This window comes from Struthio camelus, chromosome 2 (genome assembly GCF_040807025.1).
Source record: "Struthio camelus isolate bStrCam1 chromosome 2, bStrCam1.hap1, whole genome shotgun sequence".
In the NCBI taxonomy this organism is placed as follows: Eukaryota; Metazoa; Chordata; class Aves; order Struthioniformes; family Struthionidae; genus Struthio; species Struthio camelus.
In genome coordinates, this window is record NC_090943.1 from 45,531,689 (window position 1) to 45,545,814 (window position 14,126).

Below are 14,126 nucleotides of genomic sequence, written 5' to 3' on the forward strand. Positions count from 1 at the left end.
TAAACAAAATATTTCACGCGTTTGCACTGTACTTGATAGTGAATTTGACCTAGATGAGTAATTAAAACATTACTAATCATATAAAGCAAAAAAAAAAAAAAAAAACTGACGTCATTGTGATGCTCATCTAACAGACTGCATTTGTGAACTGAAAATTATGAACCAGTTACCTTATGACTTATAGAACATATGTACAAGATAACCCTTTAAACTAGTGCAGGCTCTCTTACATTACACCTAGTCATTAGAGAAACATTTTACAGCATGTTGAACCTGCCTTTGCAAAGGGTACAAATCAGTAAGCTACCGTATAAAGAGAGATGCAGATGAAGCAAATGAAAAGTTAGGGGAGAACTTTGATTAAACACAGAAGAAAATGACCAATACATTTAGTTGGAAAACCCTAATAGGACACTGAATTCTACCCTAACAAGTTTTACGGTGATAAACTTGGCAATTTGGAACATTTCACTAAATAATCATACAAGACAGTATGATACAGCTGCAAATTTAAACTAGGAAGAAAATGTAATTAACTTGGGCATATGTAAACAGGATGAAAGATGTGTCATTGTAATACATATGAAAAATACTAAGAATGAGTTTCGTAGAATATAATTTAAACATGAGACTGCATTTTAAGTGAAATATTCTCAAAGATAATTTAAATGGAGTGGTCAAAATTAAGACCTACACTTTTATGTAAACATTCATCTTTATAAATAAATTAGAAAGGAAATGGAAAAAAAAGAAAGAGACTTCCTGAGGTGGCTCTGCAGCCAGATACACAGTAGCATTAAGCTCCATTCCGGGAAACCAAGGCATCTAAGAAAAGTGCACGGCTGTTTATTTCCCTCTAACTGTTGGAATGGAAATATATTGGCTTAATTTTTATAGGGCTTAACCCTTAGGTTAAAATCAGTGCACAGTAATTATCACTGCTCTTTTGCACCCATTAAGGCAAAATGTATATCTACTTACAGTAAACTATATCCTCAGCTGTTGCTTTACTACTATGCATGATTTTAAAGCAGAAAAGGAGTAAAATGAGCAGCAAATTACTTAACCATAGACTACCACTGGGTTTTTATGCACTTAATACAAGGCCTTATTCTAGTCGTTTGTGGGGGGAGGGGGGTGGGGAGGGAGAGAAAAAGTGCAAGCATAACACGCTACTAACCAAGAACAACGAAACTGTAGGACACTGTAAACTGCTTTGCAAGTCATAGTATTTCTGGCACCAATTAAACTATGTATGCAACTAAAGAAATACTGTGATTAGACTTAGCGGGGTGGGGGGGGGGGGAAGAGAGAGTATTTTTTTCTTTTTAAAAATTCTACTAGAAAAATACCCGCTTCCTGTAATATTGCCCAAAATTTAATCCGTCCGAAGTGGAAGCCAGATACAAAGTGTGCAGCATCAGGGAACCTTGATTTCTGGCATTACAGAGTTTAAAAACTAGGAGGCTTATAACAACAGCTTTAGTCTTCAGAAACTGTTGTAGGGCTGTGAACATTAAGTATACAAATATTATTGGAAAGACTGGTATAAAAATAATGTAATACGGATAATGCTGTGTGAACTGCCACAAATATTGTTTTCGTCCTCGGATTCAACAAGAGCTACTCAGTAGGCAACAACTCACTGCAAACATGATGCTGCAGATGAGTACTTGATTTTTTTTTTTTTTTCCTGATAATGCAGAAACTTTATCTGTTTCACTGTATCTCAGTTCAACTAGAGGGAAAAAATGGGTATTTATGAAAAAGCACATACTCAAGCTAAGGCACAAACTACACTAAGAATAAAGAAACACCTACACAGCTCATTACACAGTATTATTCAGTTTGGTAAGGCAGACCTCACTTGCTTTTCCACTGAGATGAGCCTCTGTTCAAACAGTTTGGATAGCATTATTTGTATTGCTCTAAATCCACTTTCAGCAAATCGCCTTTCTTCTCAGAATTCAGCAAAATAAAAAAAGAAAAACATTCTTCCATTATGTTATGATCAAAGGGAATGGTAACAGTCTATGTAACGTATAAATGTTATTTCTAATACTTCCATTTACATCCACTGATTGTTTTATTTTTGTAATATATAATTATCTTCTCTCCAAATGACACTTATCTGAAGAGCACCAAAATTCCACCTCAGGTGGTATTTTCAGACAAACTCTGCCCTCCTCCAAAATCTGCTGCTTCTGAAGATCTTGAGAATTTTACTGTGTTGCCCATGGTAAAACTCCCCACTCTGCTAAAAGCAAAATTAACCTAACAGTGTCTTCCATTTTTGAGTGAGCACGGATCATAGTTAAAGCCATTGTAACAGATCCAGAAAGGGCTGGTAGCAGTTCAGAATGTAGAGAGACTATTTCAGGAATTAAAGCTAAAAAACTAAGATGTAAGGCAAAAAGTATCAATAATGGAAACTGCAGTAGGTAAGTGTTCAAGATTTTGATTTTTACATAAAAGTATCATTCTTTCGAATATTAGAATGGTAAACATTAGAACTTGAAGGTGTAATACAATAAATGCACTGACTGCATTTTCACACAATTTAAGTGAGCCCCAAAAAATCCCATTTACTTTAATAAGTCAATATTTATTTTTTCAATTTGTCTTACATGATAAAAGTTTATACTAATTAAAATAAATAGAATGTTTAAAAATAGGTTGGTGTGCTATCATCTATGCCCTTTACAATGGAGAGGATCGGAACTGTAAACACAAATACCACAAAGCAATTTGTAATCCATAAAATAATACTGATCATAAACCTATTACAGAATTACAACCAACTATGGCTAATTTAATCAAATACACAGTAAGTTTAAAAATGAATTAAGCAAGAAAGGTATTTTGAGGAGGACATGAAATACTCAAAAAGTTTCAGTCTTACAGCTGAGTAAATCAAACTTTCAAATTCAATGGAAAATGTAAATAAAAAGAGGAAGGAAAGAATTCAAGATTACTAGTGTAGTAAGTATGTATAAATTCCTATATAACAAAATTTTTGTCTGTAAATCCAATTTATATTGTTTAAGTATGGAGTTTCCAGAATGGCAAACACTGACTTGGGGCTTTAGCTACAGTTACTGCACCTACACTGCTACTGGGCAAGAATTTAACAAAAAAAAAAAAAAAAAGCAGGGTGGGGGGGAGGAGCGGTAACAGAACAGGATATTTAAAATCAAGAGTAGATTTTTTTTTTTAAAAAAAGTATCAGAAACAGGATATTTACATATATTCTACGGATTAATCACCTGACTTAGAGCTCTAGGCCCCTTCTACTTCTATGAGTGACAGAATCCAAAAAATATTAGCATGTAGTGGAGACATAAAACACAGTAGTTCATGTTAACAGCACATTAATACTCGTTCTATGAAATCACAAAAAAACGTGCTTACCCTGCAAAAAACACGCAGTAACCGCCTGCATGGAAAACAAACTTCTGTAGCACACATTATAAACAGAGGTATTGCAAAATTCTATGCAACATGGACCAGTAATCATCAGCAAAAGCTGATTTAACTTTTATGCACATAATGATTATTGAAAAGAATAAGCATTCATTACAATCTTCCTATTTAAAAATGAAAATAAAAATTTCTAATAAAATAAATAGCTGAAGTGTGATTACCACTCATCTTATTTGCAGGAAAATCTCATTAGCCAAGCATATCTACAGTGCCCTAAACAATGGCAGAATTAAATATATGTTACTCCTTAAACTTGGAAATCACACTTCAATGATATGATATCCTACAGCGATATATATATACACGCACACAAATACACAAAATTCCCCTTGGTTCAGTTCTATAAAGATGTTTCAGCATCCACATATTTCAAAACAGGTGCATCTTCCATATTTATTTTCACACTTTCTGGCTTCTCAGGGCTGTTGAAAGGAAAGATGAACATTTAAGGTTTGGTTCACTTTAACGAAGGTTAATTTTCAAACATTTTGTACTTAATGGTCAACATTCAAAGCATTTATGTAAGGATACTGTCATGATTACATATTTCTATTACATTCTACATTGCTACATACTATTCACAGGAACAGTACAAGCTGGAAAAAGAAAGTCAGTGAGATTTCATCTATAAATACAACCTTACATCCCATTCATTCATTGTTTTCCAAATCTACTGCTGTTACTGATTCTATTAATTTGAAATGAGACATCTTTGGGGAAAAAATGGTTAATTGAAAACATTCACAAATACGTAACAAGCAATATTATTAATATTCCCTAATTATTAGGGAAGGGGGCAATTTTGTTCATAATACAAGACTGGGAAAACATTTTGGTCTTTTCAAAATGGGGAACCATGATTGTAACAACAGGACAGGACAGTTGGAAATCTGCATGAGCTGTCATTTAAGTGGAAAGCACTAGAGACAATGAGCAATGAGTTTGGGCCGGAACCCAAAACAACTGGCTTGCTTAGAAACACAGACACTCAAAAATGGCTTATCCAAGGAGAGACAGGAACGTCCCAAGAAAGCTACAGAAAAGTAGACGAGAAACTGGAATGTCAGAAGAGGTAGGATCTCTTGGCAGGCATTTCAGAAGACATATTTGTGGAGTTGTTCTTTAAGGAAAAAAGGTATTAGAAATCCATGTAAAGAGAACTATCCCGGCATTCTGTTAAAGATATATTATAGACTTTCTACAGAGTTCAGGCTCACTTAAAAAAAAAGTGAGAAATGGTGGAGGGGGAAAGAAAAAGTTGTCTAGATCGCGTGGGGAAAAACAACAAAGAACAAAATATGAAAGTGGTTAAGACGGTTAAGGAGTAATGCCAAGCCACACAACATGGTGTCTGGAACTCCAGAAGATGTTGCTTGCTTAAAACAATATCCTATTTAAAACCTATGAATCTGAAAATAGCAGTGACCACGGAATGCAGCACCGAACATCTGTCACACTTACAAATGAAGATTGTTACACAGAAAAACCTTACCAGAACTGAGATGAAAAATACTACTAGGAAGTATTACTGGGAAATACTTTTGACTGAGCACTGGTGACACCTTTAGGTCTCACCAGCAGATCACAAAACCATGACGAACTGGTCAGAAGTCTAATGTCTTTATGCTGCATACAATTCTATACTAATGTAACCTACTCCAGAAACATGAAAGTGCAAGATGGAATTGCACAAGCCTCTACATGCCTGAAAATCAAATCTAAAAATTGGAGTTCATCTAGAAGGGAAAGCATAGGTCTGTATCTCTTCAAGCCTTATACACCCAATAACTATCAGATATTGTCCAGAACGCCTCCACAAATTCTGTAACAGGCTTCTCAAACTAGCATGAGAGAGAATAAGCAATTAAAATACACGGACGCACATAAGCCTCTGTTATCAATCTTCCTGAAAGACAAGTTCACATGGTACTCGAGGATAAAGGGAAAGAAAAAAAAAAAAGTTCAAGACAGTACAATCTGAAGTTCACCGTTTCATTAGTGCTTGTACAAATGACTTTTCAGCTCTTCCTATTACAGTACTTGAAGTCCTCTTCACCTCTCCTACTTCACTCGTTTACCTGTCGTCTGGGCAAAATAAAGCACATTTCCATGCCTAGTTTGGAGCTATGCACATGCTGAATAAACAGGTGGTATACAAGTGCTAAGTGGGCAGTCACTACCACTGCTTCTATGAAGCAGGCTAAACAGTACCCAATAGCTTGGACAATTACAGAAATTACAGACAAGCCCCCTCACTCCCACTTCTCTTCCACTGAGCTTTAAATTTACACAAAACTCGACAACTTAAGTCTCTCTGAAAACTGTCCTCTGATAGACTTAACTGAAAGGGACCAACCAAAAAGATGATGATGCAGGTACACACAGCAGGATTGCTAATCCTGCTAAACCTAATTTTCCTAGACAATCAGGCCCATTCTCCTCTCCTTCCCCCCTGAAAACACTACCAATCAGTCATTAGTTGGACTACTGCAACAGTCCGCAGATACCAGTCTCTGCAAAATACAAATCTTCAGGAAGCTGGGGACCTTACATACGAACACTTGGGATTTGTTTTGCTCCCCTTGATAGGGACAGAGAAGAAGATGGGATGGAATAGTAGGATAATTCATTGAACGAAGAATTTCTGAGAAAAAGACTGATGGCTATCACAGATGTTGGCAGGCTGCAGGAAACGTTCATAGCTCCATGGGCTCCTAACTTGTTCAGTACTTCATGCAAGTATTTTTCATTTCCCAGGAAGATAATATTTAAGCCGGGTTTAATTTTTAGGGTTTAAAAATAAACTGGGAAAAGAAAAAACAAGGGGCAGATCCTGCTGGACTTACCTTGTATTCCCACTGGCATTTCTAATATTCAGGATCAAACAGTTCCCATGCTTATATACATTTTAGCAAAGCTTTTAGAAACCCTATACCTATCAGAATAGCATACAATTCAGCTAAGCAAATAAAGAATAATTTTAAAATTGTAACATTACATTTAATAAAACGATAAGAATTCTCTGCAGATACTGTTTAAAGCTTCATGATAAAGAGGAAAAAAAAGCTCAGAAGCAAGGTCCTTGAAAGTAAAATATCAATACAGGTTTACAAACCATGTACGCTCATTTTCTGAGATACATTTCAAACAAATAAATAAATAAAAGCACAACTATCATCTGCTAAACACAAAACTGTAGTTAGAAAATGTGTGAGTAATTATAGCTACCTCAGGTTAGCTCTGGTTACTTTGGCATTCTCAGTACTCATGGCAAGAGCCTTCCACTGTGCAGTTTTGGCCATTTCGTCTGATATGTTTACAATTGAGGGATCAATGCTAAAGAACAAACATACTTTCTGGTTAGTACTCAATACCTTGCAATAGCATTATCTCTCTTTTCACTCATTGTTTACATCAGTTGTGCCTTCTTTTAAGATTTACGCAGCCACAAGTTGAATTCTCCTCTCAGAAAGATATTTAAACAAGAATTTGAACGTTTAACTCACTAGCACTGTTCTAATCACATAGCATCTTACAACAGTTTTTCATGCAGTTATCCCTAAGACACTGTGAATTAATGAGATTCGAGTATCTCATTTCCAAATTATCCCGTAACTTGAATGTAGAGGAATTACAAAATTAATCATATTATTCTGCTACGGCTTTCATAAATCAGAATTATTTTAAGCTGCTTCCAGAAAATAATCAAGAGGAAAAGAATGGATGTCAATAAAATTTTGAAACTGGTAACTGAAGATTAAAAAATAATAAAAATCTAGAAATCTCAATTTTTAGACATATTTCAAGTTTTTTTTTCTATAGAGCCTTGTTAGAGAAAGTTCAAGCCCCCCGCCCCCACAGAGCCCAGCAGAAGTAAGTTTATCTTCACAGATGGAAAGCTTTTGGAACCTATTACCCATTTTGCCCTCTCTATCTCTTCATGTAGACCAGTCTCAATGTGCTGAGTGTAGGTAGGCTTTCTGCTCTGCTCCACACTTAAGCTTACCGAACCCCCTTCTCCAGTGCCCAATCTCTGTATAAAAGCTATCAGGCACAATGTGGCCCAATCCTCTACTACTTTGTATTCTGGGGAATCATTTGCGTTATATGTTCGATAAGATCTTGAAACATGGAGCTCCGACAGAATGGGCAAGTACCAGTCTCATCCTCTTTAACCCTCTGATGCATTCTCTTCCATAAGTTACCAGTTAGACCCTGAACCATCACAGTTTGTGCCTGCCGTGTTAAGGCTGAAATATCAAATGGCAGTCTCTTTATTCAATATACTAAGCTAAAAAGCATAGTGGCATTAGCCACTTATTCAGAATTTACCCCAGGGTATCTGTAAGACTTCTTCAAATCAGCACAGAAATGTTCCAAAGCCATTTTTCTAAGGAATCCCACAACATGCAAGACAGCGTAATATATGGTAAATACACATACACAAACACACAGTTCCGGAAATCATACGTCTACTGGGAGAACGATTAGCAACTCTAAGGTTTAAAAAAATGCTTTAGTACCATTTTCACTTGAGTTGCTAAAGCAAGGTGGAACCTACTCCTAGAGTAGATGATAGGAGTCAGCTGAAAAATCTAAACCCAAAGTCTGCTTATTCCCAACTCAGACCAAAGCAGATCTAACACTCCTCTAGATCCACAGGAAAGCCAATTTTTAACCTAGTAACCCTTACTATTAGAGGCACAGAAAAAGTGACAAGCTATTTATCTGCCACACCTCCTGGGGCATGCTGAAGAGCTGCAGAACACCTGAAAACTAAGCTTAATATTTCCCTCAGTAAGGGAGATACACACAGAGACAAAATACCATCCAGACTTAGAGAACTATTCTGTCAGGGTAATTCCAGCATTTCCTTAGCTGCTGCTGAACTAGTACAGCAAAGCAGATAAATCAGGGTGAAAAGGTTTCTCTGCAAGAGAAACGATAACCCTGTTCTCGCTTTTACTTTCCGAAAATAAGCTTTTTAAGTGAAAAGGCTGCCCGTTAACAAAACTGGTTTAGATCACATGGAAATTATGGACTTTATGGCTTATTTAAGTCAGGGCAGCTAAAGAACTGCACTCTCTGAGTCCACTTTAAAAATCCAAGTGGCTGGTAAAAACACGGCTCAACTGATGCTATTCATCAACCACTGTTTAAAACCCAGCACTTCATGCACAGTAACACACAAGTATTCCATGAAAACTGACCAAAGAAGCTTCTTCACCTTGAGTACAGCTGGTCGAAACTGAATCATCTGATCTGTTCAAGATGGTCACGTAAATTTATAATTAAGATGCAGTTTAAAAGAACAACACCACATACAAATGCTAGCATAGTACAGTGAGAGGTATCTTAATTCTTTCTAATCATAGCTGAGTTACAAGCCTCGATGAGAGTTAATTCAACCCATATATGATAAATTTAATATAAAGCAAATCATGGCACATCATACAAAAACTCTTCTTAAAAGAACAATATATTATTATACCTGTATTTTAGAGTTTTTACAGGAAAATCCAAGACATTTGCTTCTTCATATCGCAGATGCACACTTTCACTGTCCCCTGTCTGAAGCATTCTCTCTGCTTCCTGTAAATCCCAAGTACAAGGTTTATAAAATTAATCATGCAGCAGAAAGCAAATGTTCCATAAAAGTTATACAAGCTCCGTTAAGGGTCAACTAGCAGTTGATTTTACTGCTCTGCATACAAACACAACAGAACGTCCCTGATGTGGGAAACAGCTTTATCATTAATCTGAACAAGGTCAGGATCTCTGTTCCACTTCGCCGCTTTTCTCTCCCACCCACACCTGCCTTCTAAACTAATGAGAGACTCAAAAAATTGTGTGAAAAGACTGTTTCTGACTTCCCACTTTGCTTGCTAATTTTAATCACAAATAAGAATCATCATTCATAACAGTATCATTGAAACAGTGTCTTTTCCTCCCCTTAATTGCCTGTAATGGTTACTCTTGCATTAAATCTCATCAGTAAAGAATGCCAATATGTTTATTATATTTGGGTATAAAGTCATACACTTGTGGCACTTAAAATTCTTTAAATTTCATGCTATTGAGTATTTTCCAGTAATTTACAACATGGTTAGTTTGTGAGGGTTTTTTTTTTTTTGCTTTTAAACACTTACTTCTTTTTCCTTTTTCTTTTTGTCATCTTCTTTCTTCTTTTTACTTTCTGGCATAAGATCATCAAGCCAGCTAAGCTCTCTTTTGGTGAAACATAAATCCATGAGCTTGCGAATGAACACTAATGCTAACACCTTAAGGGAACCATAAATGGAATCATTTATGTTAAATTACTTAAATGAATAAATATGCATATACACTTTGACACAGTATCTTTAACTAAGGACCTTTTTTGTAGTATTAGTTTTATCTTACTACACAGTTAAGTCATTTCCACTTTCTATAGCTATTCACAATCAAACTGCTTATTGTCAAGAAACAAAAAGCCTTTGTCTTTCAAAAGTGAAAAGCTTATAGTAGAAGTTCTCGTTTCCTTCCCGCTCCCTTTCTTAAGGCAGCAAATATGTTCTGAAGAGATCCCAGATGATGCACGCGCTCTTTGAAAACGCTTAGCTTGTAGGACAGAAAACTTACCATCATAGGGAAAACAACAGCAGCTGCAGAGGCTTTAATCACCCACAACAAAACTAGACAAGTGAGCTGAATAACTGTAAAGATATGGACCTTCCAGAGCGGCACATAACGTAGATATATCAGGTCAGGCTGATGTTTGGCAGGCATTCCAAACAGCTTTATTCGGTCAAAAAACTGCATTGAAAAATAAAATCACCCTTCAATTAATGACCTCCTCCTCTTGAAAGCAAGAAAAACATTTCCAGGAGACATCAGAAGCAGACAGTAATCAGGACTGAAGGACATTGAAAACGTGCATGTGGGGCAGGGGGGAAGCAGCGTTGAGTGGCTGTTATTTTTAATATCATTTCTTCAGTATTTGAGAACACTTCAGAAATTTGCTGCTCAACTAAACTACTGAAAGAATAAACATAAATGAACTAAGAACAGAAGGCACAATGTGGTAAGAACAAATATCTGAACATGACACTCAGGAAATCGTTTTGACAGAACGGGCTAGCTTTCATGTTCATGCAACAAAAGAACGTGTTAAAAGCTTCCTTTTCATTTAGTGTTAAGCAAGAGCAAACTGTTCATTAAAAACAGATTTTACCTGAATGCCTTTTAATGAAGATACTCCCATGTAAAGAAAGACACCATACAAAACTGGCATTGGAATAAACTGGGGAGGAAAAAAACCCACACAATTATTTCTAGAATCAATATGGTATATAATATGGCAGTTCACAATAGTAAAGGAAATGAATCAAAATATTTTTGCTGTATATTTACTTTAACTGGTAACTGTAAAAACTGAGGCCCTTTATTTATCTGGAGAATAAATAAATGCAGCACTGAAGAGCAAAAAAGTAGGGAGCTGGGGAAGGACCTACATCCCTCCCCATGACCTATCAAGGCTATCATCATGATTAAAATGTAGTTCAGTCTTGACTGTCAATCCACTATATTTTCTAGATTGCAACCAGAATTTCTATTAGGGCTAAATATGCTGGCTTATGTGGCTGTCACCTAGGAACTGGACTGAGACTGTCAACTTCATGAAATTGCCATATGCAGATTATCTTCGATCAGTAAATCTGGCATTTCTGAACCAAATGAAACAAAAAGAAAGCACACCTACTGAGCTGTGAAATTCTGCCAATTATTCAAGGCTGAATTTTGTTCCAATAAGACTATCGATTTAAAGCTTACTAAGATAATGAAGTAGTCCACTGATTTCAGTGACAACTGCATCAAGCCTTTGCAAGTGAAGTGGACTTTGCTCCTGAATTCAAGAAAGTTCTACATGAATAAAGGACAGAGAAGATATCATTGGAAACCTTACGAAAAACTGCTGTAATCAAGCCTGAACAAAGGCCTTTACTGAAACTTAACTATCCTGGAATAAAATTATGCCTTAGAGATTCGCGCATGTGCGTGAATCTGTATGTGTATGTACACATACACACATATTTTTATATGTATAATATATAAATTACATATTATATAAAATATATATATATAAAAGCTAGTGTCTTCACCATGAGCTATATAATTTGACATTCCAGTGTTTCATTAGCATCAGCTTCTTGCATTAGATCAGCATATATCCATACATGGAATGAAACCAGAGCACCCTACAGATGCAAGGTTTTCTTTGTCTGCCTTCCTTCTTCTGAACAATGACAGCTATTGACATTGAAAAAGGAAAATATTCTATAAAGATAGAATATCCAATAATACCACTTCTGCTGGTTCCCTAAGAAATGAAAGTATTAACTTCCAGGAATCAACTGTTAAAAGGGTGAAAGAAACATCAGACTTCGGCTATCTGCACCTTTACTTTACCTTTCACTTTCGAGCAACAATAACTCTATTTCAGTTTTCCTGGTTTTGATTCTGATTGTTTGCATCATACTGCTTAGCTCTTGGTAGCTTCTCTTACAGAGATCATCCAAATTTAACTTCTATTGACTTACTGTTTTCAGACCTTTACAGTCTTTAACACATATAAGTGGCCAACTATTAAGAATTCATAATATGTATAATATGTAATTACTAATCTAAAGCTAGTTGTTCATAGATCTATTGCTTCCCATTGCCTAAACTTTAACATCCATTAGAAGTTACCTTTTTGTAAAAGGACCTGTCTTTAAAGCCCTATTACAAAATTATTTAAAGGTATTAGTAATTATGCATTCTAAGCCATATTTGCTCTTTTGACAACGAAGAAAGTTTTTTTCCCACTTCTCCTTTTAACTATACGGAGTTTACATAGCAAAGCAGAAGTGAAATTGATTTTACTCAAATCAAAAAAAAAAGTCAAACTAAAAGTCAACTAAAATGGTGGATTTTTTTCCAGTAAAATCCTCAGAAGGGCATTACGGATACACATTTACAAAGTATAAACAGAGGCCCTAATTTGACTTGCGGAATCTCTATTACATGTAATACTGCATAAGATAAGCCTAACACTTTAAGCCTCAAAGTGAGTTTACAGAGCTAGTAGATAAAAGAATTATAAGTGAATGATGTCATTTCCAATGCTCACTTTAACTGGAAGTTTTTGTTTCTTCTGCTGTTTTACATTACTTAAATAACTTCATAGCTTTACTACATTGCTGTTCTCCCTCCTTTTATGCACTCACACTAAAACTATCAGGACTATTTCTGGTAACATACACTTGGGAAACTAAAAAAAATCACTAACAAGAAAAATCAAGTAACATAGATAAAGATTGCTTTTTTTTTTTTTTAAACTATTCACTACATATCTAGCTTATTCACATTTAATTTCACTTCTGTCTTCCTACATCATTTCTATTCAGTTACCATCTGTTGATAAAAAGGCAATCTGAGAATGAGTCTACACATTTTACTTAACATATTAGAGCTTGCTAACATTATGAAATACTAAAACATAATATCAAAATAAAAAGCACCAAGCAAGCATAAATATCTTTGCAAAAGTTCTCTTACCTTTAACACAGAGGTCATGAACACCGACAGCCCCATCAGGACGAAAATCATCAATCCCGTCACTCGCTGCTCACGGATTCCCAAAAACTTTGGTTGCTCTCCTGGGGCAGAGCATTCAGACTCTACTTTCAGGCTGTTAACATGACTTATAGACAGGACAGTTGCAGCAACAAACCACGGTAAGCCCATGATAGAACATATGCCCAACATAACACCAACCATGAGCAGATCAAGATGATAACCACAGCCTTTCTGCAAAATTAAGCAAAGAAATGACTCGCTTCATGAAATTTTACATTATGAAATACATATGGCTTAGTAGGTAAAATAATACACGACTACAAAAGCTGGAGATTTTGAGAGCGTCCACAAAACGACTCTTGCTCTTTATTAGTAAATCAGGGTACCTGTTTAGTGGCTGTTGGTAATGTTTCCCAGACTTACAGAATGATTCTAATTTAAAATGAGATTGACTTATACACTCAAAATTAGTTTGGAGCTTTTCATAAAACGGACAGACTTTTACCTTCAGCTTATGCTCTTTTCTGTTTATAATAACAGCTGTTATTTGTTGATCCATGAAAATGAGAATGGTACAGAGTAAAGCAGGAACAGCAGCTATCAAGAGTGTCCACCAAGGATTGCCTCCAAGAGGATCTATGAACCATCCTCTGTCTTTTCGAGTAGGCTGAAAAACAAACATCAAACCTAAGAATTAATTCACTAAAAGGTAGATTTTATTGCTACAAATGCTAGCTGCAGTGAACAGATCAACTCAGCTCTGTTTACCAAAACTTTTCCTTTGAGAGTCCCTTAATTATATGCTTACATTTTTTTTAAATGGCTTTGACCAAAAGACCGATCAGCTGTTTGATATGATTGTCATGTTTATATGGAAAAGATTAAAACAGTCCATTCCATTCCTTGATTTTGCATACCTCCACAACAGAATACATCATTTTGAGTCATATTAGAATATAAAGTATAGTCTCATTCTGTCAGATGAGGTGTGCACCCAAAATAAAAAAGGGAGATTACTTCAATAATTACATTATAAGTTAAAA

The 14,126-nt window shown here is 35.6% G+C and overlaps 1 protein-coding gene across 4 annotated transcripts in view; it reads right to left on the bottom strand.

Moving 5' to 3' along the window:
* Window positions 1–41: 41 nt before the first annotated feature.
* Window positions 42–14,126, bottom strand: part of SLC4A7 (solute carrier family 4 member 7) — a 100,467-nt gene continuing 86,382 nt past the window's right edge. For all 4 annotated transcript variants that reach the window (XM_068935467.1, XM_068935466.1, XM_009687923.2 and 1 more), the window contains 8 exons: window positions 13,589–13,750; window positions 13,063–13,314; window positions 10,697–10,765; window positions 10,105–10,278; window positions 9,633–9,764; window positions 8,975–9,075; window positions 6,712–6,819; window positions 42–3,905 (listed from right to left, as the gene is read on the bottom strand). In XM_068935467.1, coding sequence (XP_068791568.1) covers window positions 3,824–3,905; window positions 6,712–6,819; window positions 8,975–9,075; window positions 9,633–9,764; window positions 10,105–10,278; window positions 10,697–10,765; window positions 13,063–13,314; window positions 13,589–13,750 — 1,080 coding nt within the window. In that variant the 3' untranslated portion in view covers window positions 42–3,823. The remainder of the gene's footprint in view (window positions 3,906–6,711; window positions 6,820–8,974; window positions 9,076–9,632; window positions 9,765–10,104; window positions 10,279–10,696; window positions 10,766–13,062; window positions 13,315–13,588; window positions 13,751–14,126) is intronic.